The sequence below is a fragment of the Mus caroli genome, chromosome 14, assembly GCF_900094665.2.
Source record: "Mus caroli chromosome 14, CAROLI_EIJ_v1.1, whole genome shotgun sequence".
NCBI lineage: Eukaryota > Metazoa > Chordata > Mammalia > Rodentia > Muridae > Mus > Mus caroli.
This window is the reverse complement of record NC_034583.1, coordinates 50331176-50341492: the sequence shown is the minus strand read 5'-3', so window position 1 is coordinate 50341492 and position 10317 is coordinate 50331176. Positions and strand designations below refer to the sequence as shown.

Here is a 10317-nt window from a genome sequence, read left to right as displayed (position 1 = left end):
AATCTTATCAGATATTAGAATGGCTACTCCAGCTTGTTTCTTCATACCATTTGCTTGGAAAATTGTTTTCCAGCCTTTCATTCTGAGGTAGTGCCAGATGATATTTCACAGTTACTTATATGTAGTACTTTGTCCAACTATTAGTTTCTGCATCAGCCACTACCAATTGCAAAACTAGGTAACCACACACTACCTTCTCACAAATCTTTTTTTTTTAAATTAAGATTTATTTAATGTATATGAGCATTTTGTTGTTGATACACCAGAAGAGGGTATCAGGTTCAATTACAGATGGTTGTGAGCCACCATGTGGTTGCTGGGAATTGTTTATCTTTGGAAAAGCAGACAGAGCTCTTAACCACTGAGCCATCTCTCCAGCCCCAAGCAAGTACCAAGCAGTAGTCTAAGTCTTCGAGGAACTTGATTCTATAGGCCTTGACTCACTTGCGGTACTTCCTGGCCTATTCTATGGCTTTGTTTTCAACATCTTCCTTTTGCAATCTGTGTGTGCCTTTATTTCAACTCCTTGAATAACTGGCTGAGAACCTGGGAACATGCCACTTGGGCACTGATCGATAGTACACTAGATTCCTAACAAGATATGTGCATCAGTCACCTCTTAAAATAACTTATCCCTGAGAATCCTCTAACTATGCTCTCTCTTGAAGCTAGATAGCCCTCTATGTGGGACTCAGGGAGACTTAAATGAGTATGTATATCCCACTCTCCTTCAACTTCATTACACTTATGATGTCATGGAGCATCAGAGGGAAGAAATTGTGCATAAGCTTTTACCTATATTGAAAGATGTGGACTGAAATATCCATATTTCAGAAAACATTTAGTAAGAAAAGGAAATGTGAGGGTACAATTTAAACCAGGTCCAAATCCAGGCTGTCCCCACTTCCTAGCAGCTTTTGTCTGATCCTGTTTTTTTCTCTCCAGGGGAAACTGAAGTGACAGGACCTCAGGATTTCTAAATAACTTCAGGACCCAAAATAATGCCACTATCCACAAAGCTAAAATATGATATCTGGGAAAGACGGTCATCAGAAGCAGCATTTGTCCCATGTAGCCATTCCATGGATAAAATAAACAAAGTGGACATGGTTCACAGAAATGTTACATTTGCAGATAAATTAATAACCGAATCAATGTTACCTATGGATCTGTAAACAAGTTAAGAGAAAGGAAGTTATTTTATACTGACCCTGCAGTCATTACTAAAGGAAGAAGGTGTGCATAAGCTTTTACCTGTATTGAAGGGACATAATGTGTCAAATTTTTGAGGGAAAATTATGAAAAAAATAAAAGTGGAAATAGGAGAAACTGGTATTTTCGTTGGACAGTCCAACCTCCCTGAATAAGAGGCGGGATACAGGAGATGGCAAAGCCCAGCAAGAACAACGCTTTCCCTAGTCATTCACCTCATGTATCAACAGCAGGTCATATGTTAGTCTCAAGGCCACAGTGTAGGCCAAACTCAAGGGCAAAACACATCTTAAAGCACTGAAATTAGTAGAAAAGCTTCAGCTCTAAAACCATAGGAAGTTAAATTAGAAATCAGAAGTAAGAAATAAGTATCAATTTATTAGGTACAGATATGAAATCATACTTTTTTAAAAACAAAATTTGTGTGGATTTGTGTGCAACATAGTCATTCCATAGAGGAAAAGTAACATCATGTAATAGAGAAAAAAGGAAAATTATACTTTTATATTACAATCCAGGTACTAAAGAACCAATTAAATTGAAAGTAAACTGAAAGAAAACAAATTATAGTGGTAACAAATGAAGCCAGAAAAAAAAAAAAAAAAGAAGAAGAAGAAGATACTCAGGCAAGTTATGTGAAAAGATCAGTCATACCAACAGTTTTCAAGCTCATCTAAAAATATGGGGAAAAAGATACTTAAAAGTAAATGATTTTCCCATATATTAACATACATTAAATATTAAAACAAGCTATTCCAGAAATGACGAAATTAAGGAAAAATGACACTGTGTCAATGTGTGCATATTAAAATATAGCAATTATCTGGACAAGGGTATAACTTGCCAATCATGTGACTTCACAGGTATGGGCTAACATACTCTAACTGACTCTTCTCACTCATGAGTATAGGTTAACCTAATCTAGACAATGCCTTATACCTGTGCCCAGAAGCTTTGTATCATGGGGGCTTCCAGATCCTCTTGATTCAACAATACAAACTATCACAGATAACTTCCAACCATCATATAAAAAGGAAAAAATATTTTAATGGGCTAATGTGCAAATAGCTCATGGACTAGATAAAACCTCTGAGACTGAAGAAGTTACAAACAATTTCCAAGTCTGAAAGAATTTTAGGCAGAATTAGCAGGAAAAACCAGTAAAACAATAGCAGTAAACATTCAGAAAACTAGAAAACAACCTAGTGTATGTGTAGAACACCTGACAAAGGAGGGAATGAGCAAGACAGCTGAGGCGATAGTGGGTATGAATCCCTTCTAAACTAAGGCAGGGCCAGAGACAACAATGCCATGAAGATCAGAGGGTTGCAGGGAGGGTAAGCATCAGAAAGATCTATTAAATAATATTTAATAAGTAATTCTATTAGATAATGAGTAATCAAATGATAACTATTGCCTCATATAAAAATTTCACAAAAGTAATCACTAAGAAAATACTTGTGATTGGGTTGGGGTTGGGAGGTCACATGACCTGGAAGTGAGCGAGAATCTGCCTCTGGATCTAGGGTGAGAGCTCAGTGGCAAAGTGTCTGCTTCCAAAACATGAGCAGCGGAGTTCAGTTCCCAGCTCTGATGGACACACTGGGTGGGAGCAACAGTGTGTATGGATAATCCCAGCACTGGATGGACACAACAGGAAGATCATGGGTTTACCTGGAGCCAGACTAGCTAAACGTACTGTTAGAGGTTCAGTGAGAGACTCTGTCCCCAGTCTCAACATCCTCAGTCACAGGGAAGCGTACCAGCACTCACACAGGCACGCACACACGCACAAACAAACACATCCCAAAAGGAATGGCAAAATACCAAAGAGCTTGGGTAGGGGAGTGAATATGATTAGAACTTTTTGTACAAAACTCTCAAAGGACTAATAAGATTGTTAATCTTAAAAAAACATAGAAACATAAAAATTTGACCAAAAAAATAGACTAGTGAATACAGTTTAAAACATCATTGCTGATTCATCTCACCAAAAGCAATTCCCACCCATACTGGCCACAAAATCCTAGCAAGAATATAGTTTGTCTCCCAAGAAACAAGATGGAGTAGCCATTCTAATATTGAATAAAATTAACTTTCAATCAAATGTTATCAAGAAGGATAAGGAACCATACTTTATACTCATCAAAGGAAAAATCTACCAAGATGAACTCTCAATTCTGAACATCTATGCTCCAAACGCAAGGGCACCCACATTCATAAAAGAAACTTGACTAAAGCTCAAAGCACACATTGCACCTCACACAATACTAGTGGGAGACTTCAACACTTCACTCTCATCAATGGACAGATCGTGGAAAAACAAACTAAACAAAGATACAGTGAAACTAACAGAAGTTATGGACCAAATGGACTTAACAGATATCTATAGAACATTTCATCCTAAAACAAAAGAATATACCTTCTCAGCCCCTCATGGTGCCTTCTCCAAAATTGATCATATAATCGGTCACAAAACAAAAAGATTGAAATAATTCTATGCATCTTATCAGAACACCATAGTCTAAGGCTGGTCTTCAACAACAACAACAACAACAACAACAAAAACCCAGAAATCCTCAATACACATGGAAGCTGAACAATGCCCTACTCAATGATAACTTGGTCAAGGAAGAAGTATAGAAAGAAATTAAAGAATTTTTAAAATTTAATGAAAATGAAGGCACATCATACCCATACTTATAGGGCACAATGAAAGCAGTGGTAAGAGGAAAACTCATAGCTCTGAGTGCCTCCAAAAAGAAACAAGAGAAAGCATACACTATCAGTTTAACAGCATACCTGAAAGCTCGAGAACAAAAAGAAGCAAATACACCCAAGAGGAGTAGATGGCAGGAAGCAATCAAACTCATGGCTGAAACTAACCAAGTAGAAACCAAAAGAACTATACAAAGAATCAACAAAACCAGAAGCTGGTTCCTTGTGAAAATCAACAAGATAGATAAATCCTTAGCCAGACTAAAGGGCACAGAGACAGTATCCAAATTAACAAAATCAGAAAGGGAGATATAACAACAGAAACTGAGGAAATCCAAAAAATCATCAGATCCTACTACAAAAGCCTATACTCAACAAAACTGGAAAATCTGGATGAAGTGGACAATTTTCTAGGCAGATACTAAACACCAAAGTCAAATCAGGATCAGATGAACCATCTAAACAGTCCCATAACCCCTAAAGAAATAGAAGCAGTCATTAAAATCTCCCAACCAAAAAACCACCAGGACCAGATGGTTTTAGTGCAGAATTCTATCAGACCTTCAAGAAGATGTAATACTCTTCAAACTATTCCACAAAATAGAAACAGAAGGAACACCACCAATTCTTTCTATGAAGCCACAGTGACACTGACTCCAAAACCACACAAAGACCCTACAAAGAAAGAGAAGTTCAGACCAGTTCCCCTTATGAATATTACTCAATAAAATTCTCATAAACCAAATCTCACCACAATCAGGTAGGCTTTATCCCAGAGATGCAATATACAGAAATCCATCAATGTAATCCACTGCATAAACAATCTCAAAGGAAAAACAAAAAACAACCATGTAGTGGATAGCCCTGGGGCTAATTATATTTGATGTTAATTCCATTCTCCTGTGAGTGGTTGTGAACAAGGAATGAGTCAGCACTCAGGTGATTTCCTGTAAACCTGCTTTCCACCTTAATTTGTAAAGGAGAGCTGATGAATGGGTAGATAAAAGGGAAGGTGGAGTGGAAGGTGAGGGGGAGAGAAGAAGGAGAAAATGGAAGAGGGAGAGGACACAGAGGAGGAGGAAGGAGAAGAAAAGTGGTGCAGAAGCACATGGCCTGGAGAAACTGCAAGTTCTGGGGGGTCTCATAAGCTGTGGAAGATGTTAGTGTAGTGGTAGATCTGCCCAATCTAGGTGAATAGCATGTAATCATATTAATTGTGCTGTGTTTTCATTGCCAGGACATATTTGGGAAGAGATTTACTGCAACAACCACATGATCATTTCATTAGATGCTCAAAAAGCATTTGATAAAATTCAACAACTCTTCATGTTAAAAGTCTTGGAAAGATCAGGAATTCAAGGCCCATACCTAAACATAGTAAAAGCAATATACAGCAAACCAGTAGCCAACATCAAGCTAAATGGAGAGAAACTTGAAGCACTCCCACTAAAATCAGGGACCAGACAAGGCTGCCCACTCTCTCCCTATCTGTTCAATATAGTACTTGAAGTTCTAGCTAGAGCAATTAGACAGCAAAAGGATGTCAAAGGGATACAAATTGGAAAGGAAGAAGTCAAACTATCACTATTTGCAGATGATATGATCGTATACTTAAGTGACCCCACAAATTCCACCAGAGAGCTAAACCTGATAAACAACTTCAGCAAAGTGGCCGGATATAAAATTAACTCAAATCAGTAGCTTTCCTATACTCAAAGGATAAGCAGGCTGAGAAAGAAATTAGGAAACAGCACAGTCACAAACCATTTAAAGTATCTTGGTATGACTCTAACCAAACAAGTGAAAGATCTGTATGACAAGAACTTCAAGTCTCTGAAGAAAGAAATTGAAGATCTCAGAAGATCTCCCATGCTCATGGATTGGCAGGACTAATATAGTAAAAATGGCCATCTTGCTGAAAGCAATATACAGATTCAATGCAATCCCTAACAAAATTCCAACTCAATTCTTCACAGAGTTAGAGCAATGTGAAAATTCATCTGGAATAACAAAAAACCCAGAATAGCAAAAACTCTTCTCAACAATTAAAGAATCTCTGGGGGAATCAGCATCCCTGACCTCAACCTGTAGTACACAGCAATCATGATAAAAAATTCATGGTATTGGTACAGTGACAGGCAGGAAGATCAGTGGAATAAAATTGAAGACCTAGAAATGAACCCACACACCCACTTCTTTGACAAAGAAGATAAAACCATCCAGTGGAAAAAAGACAGCATTTTCAACAAATGGTGCTGGCTCAACTGGTGGTCAACATGTAGAAGAATGCAAATTGATCCATTCTTATTCCCTTCCATATCCATACCATATCCATTCTGTACAAAGCTCAAGTCCAAGTGGATCAAGGACCTCCACATAAAACTAGATACACTGAATCTCATAGAAGAGAAAAAGAGGGGAAAAATCTTGAACACATGGGCACAGAGGGAAAGTTCCTGAACAGAACACCAATGGCTTATGCTCTAAGATCAAGAATCGACAAATGGGACCTCATAAAATTCCAAAGATTCTGTAAGGTAAAAGACACTGTCAATAGGACAAAATGGCAACCAACAAATTGGGAAAAGATCTTTACCAATCCTACATCTGATAGAGGGCTAACATCCAATATATACAAAGAACTTAAGAAGTTAGACTCTAGAGAACCAAATAACCCTATTAAAAATTGGGGAACAGAGCTAAACAGAGAATTCTCAACTAAGGAAACTCGAATGGCTGAGAAGCACCTAAAGAAATGTTCAACATCCTTAGTCAACAGGGAAATGCAAATCAAAACAACCTTGAGATTACACCTCAAACCAGTCAGAATGGCTAAGATCAAAATCTCAGGTGACAGCAGATGTGGAAAAAGAGGAACACTCCTCCACTGCTGGTGGAGTTGCAAGCTGGTACAACCATTCTGGAAATTAGTCTGGTGGTTCCTCAGAAAATTGGACATAATACTACCTGTGAGGACTCAGCTATATCACTCCTGGGCATATACCCAGAATATGCTCCAATATGTAATAAGGACACATGATCCACCATGTTCATAGCAGCCATAGTTATAATAGAAACTGGAAACTGGAAACAACCTAGATGTTCCTCAACAAAGGAATGAATACAGAAAATGTGGTATATTTACACAATGGGATACTACCCATCTATTAAAAACAATAACTTAATGAAATTCGCAGGCAAATGGATGGAACTAGAAAATATCATCCTGAGTGAGGTAACCTATTCATAAAAGAACACACATGATATGCACTCACTAACAAGTGGATATTAGCCCCAAAGTTTGGGATACCCAAGATTCAAGTTACAGACCATAAGAAGCCCAAGAAGAACGAAGATCAAAGTGTGGATGCTTCAGTGCTTCTTAGAAGGGGGAACAATATACTCACAGGAGGAAATATAGAGACAAAGTGTGGCACAGAGACTGAAGAAAGGCCATCCAAAGACTGCCCTACCTGGGGATCCATCCCATATACAGTCACCAAACCCAGAAGCTATTGTGGATGCCAGAAAGTGTTTGTGACAGGAGCCTGATATGGCTGTCTCTTGAGAAGCTCTGCCAGATCCTCACAAATATAGAGAAGGATGCTTGCAGCCAACTATTTGACTAAGTGCGGGGTCCCCAATGGAGAATTTGGAGAAGGGACTGAAGGAGCTGAGCAGCTTTGCAGCCCTGTGGAGGGAGCAATAGTGTCAACTGGCCAGATACCCGGGTACTCAAAGAGTACACATGGAGGGACACATGGCTCTGGCGTCATATGTGGCAGAGGATGGCCTTGTTGGACATCAGTGGGTAGAGAGGCTCTTTGGCCTAAGGGGGTTCAATGCCTCAGTGTAAGGGAATGTCAGGGTGGGAAGACAGGAGTGGCTGGTGGGTGGGGAACTACCCTCATAGATGCAGGGGTACGGAGGATGGGTTAGGGGGTTTCTGAAGGGGAGACCTAGAAAGGGAAAAACGTTTGAAATGTAAATAAAGAAAATATCCAATAAAAAAGAAAAGATAATTTAAAAAAAGAGTATAGTTTGTCCATGCTCATGTAGGAGTAATATAAGTAATGTCAATATTAATGAGCATATGTGTGCTTGTGGATAAGAGGGATGGTATGTGAATGGAAGGAGAAGAAATAGGAGTATTTTAACATATAGGTAATTATAACACGAATTTTAGCAGGAGATATATGTACATTTCTGAACTTCACAGAGAAATCCAACTGTAGGACTAATTAGAGAGTTAAAATAAAACTTAGATATTTCACTACTACATGTACTGCACATAAGGTAGTAAATACAATACAATGCAATGAATTAGTTTCAAATCTGAAAATCTGAGCATTTACAAACAAGTTTTAAACCAGCAAGTAGAATGCAGGTGCTATGATGAGCAAAAGTGAATTCCAACAAAACATTCTTTAATGAGGAAGGCAGAAAAGATGGGGCTGAGAGAAATGAGAACAAAGAGCAGGAGAGGAAGAGAAACATGTAAGAGACTGGATAAGCTAAGGAGTGACCTTAAAGGCTTCCAGGAGCCATGTACAGCATTGTTCTCTCTCTTTGGAAGGCAGTGGTGGGGGCATAGCATTGGCAGTTTTCAGGGTTCAAAACTAAGTTTTAGGAGAGTAAAAGTTATTTATTAATATTCATCTTTTTAAATTCTTTGTTATGCTGGGGCCAGAAGTCGTTGGCTTCAGGGGATTAGTACCTGTTGTTTAATGGGGGGGGGGGGGAGGGGATGTTTAAGTAAAGAAGTGATTTTTCTGGTTCTCTGTTCTTTTCTTGAGTTCCTTAACTCCTTGTGTGCCGGGAAAGACATACTCTCAGAAAGAAAAACTTCTACACAGGCAATATGCACAGATACATGTATATTCATATGCACACACACACATACACACACACACACATATTCTGGTTGGGCCTGACCACCTGTCTTAGCAACTCTACAAATATTCATGCATACTTACATACATACATACTTACATACATACATACATACATACACATTTGGTGAATGGAGCAAAAGCCCCCAGGATCAGATTTCACTGAGTAATCAGTAATACAGAAAAAACCACTCATTCTGGATGAAAAATAAGCTCCAACCTTTATTGCTCAAAAGAAAGAAAAGGTTTTGTTGTTGTTGTTGTTTGTTTTTGTTTGTTTGTTTGAGACAGGGTTTCTCTGTATAGCCCTGGCCGTCCTGGAACTCACTTTGTAGACCAGGCTGGCCTCAAACTCAGAAATCCGCCTGTCTCTGCCTCCCAAGTGCTGGGATTAAAGGCGTGCGCCACCACCACTCAGCAGAAAGAAAAGTTTTTATCTTTTCATTGCTGAAAATAAGAAAAAAACCTCACCCTCTTTATTGCTGAAATAAAAGGGCTTTTCTATTGGTGAAAGAAAAAAATAAAACCTTTTCTGAATGAAAGAAGTCTTTTTCTTGTCAGTAAGAAGCCTGCTTTCTTATTGTTGTCGTTTTTAGTTTTTATACCTGCACAGCAGAATAGATCACATGGTCTTCCAAGTGCTCAGTCCTGCATGGCCCGGGAGAGTGGTGTGACACATTTTGCTGCCTCTGGAGCAGATCCAGGAGGGAGGGAGCCTCCATGAGTGTTGACAGTTGCTAGGCATGAGGCTTGTTTGTATAAAAAGATAGAAATATTCTCCCTGCCAAGGTTATCAAGAAATGTGTTCTCTGCTAAGGTTAATGACTCTATGGTAATCAAAGACAGCTTGAGTCCGAGAGGCAAAGGTGTGTCAAATGTCTCAGCAAATGGTAAATGCTGAGACCTCCAGGACAGCCTTTACACCTGTGGGAAAGAACTCTGGAAACACGAGTTCAAAATTATATAATTTCTCAACTTTATAAAATTTAAGGATATAATATGTATCATATAAGGAACTTCATGAACTTAGAAGAGCAGAAACAGTTGCACTATGAGCTAGTTTGTTAGAAAGATACAAAGGCAGGAAGATTCTTAAGGTCAAGGTAGCAGGGGACAGAGAGTTTAGGTCCAGGCCCAGGTGTGGTGGGAATGGTAGTTTCAGGACAGGATCCCACCCAGCCAAACTTATTGTCTGTACTAACAAAAGCAGGCAGATTTCTGAATTCATTTGCAATGTTAAAAAATATGCTTGCTGTCTTTTTCTAAGAATCAGGGGCCTGGGGTCACGGAATGCTGATTTGTGGGATAATTAAAGGGGAACCTGGACCAAATGACTGAATTTTAGATGTAATTAAAAGACTGGTCTTGGTCTGGGAGAACTGAGCTATCTGGATGAGCTGTCTGGGGATCTCCAGAAGAAGCTGTTTCAAGCAGAACACTGGCTGTCAGGTGTACCCCGTGACCTCTCCTCCTCTCCTCCTCTCCTCCTCTCCTC

The 10317-nt window shown here is 39.0% G+C and overlaps 1 protein-coding gene across 4 annotated transcripts in view; it reads left to right on the top strand.

Moving 5' to 3' along the window:
* Nucleotides 1-10317, top strand: part of LOC110309479 — a 21779-nt gene that overhangs the window by 9093 nt on the left and 2369 nt on the right. For 3 of the 4 annotated variants that reach the window (XM_021182167.1, XM_021182163.1, XM_021182166.1), the window contains one exon: nucleotides 946-1125. The exons of the other annotated variant lie outside the window; for it this stretch is intronic. In XM_021182167.1, the coding sequence (XP_021037826.1) occupies nucleotides 946-960 (15 nt within the window). In that variant the 3' untranslated portion in view covers nucleotides 961-1125. Of the gene's footprint in view, nucleotides 1-945; nucleotides 1126-10317 lie in introns of those variants that run through there. 4 annotated transcript variants of the gene reach the window in all.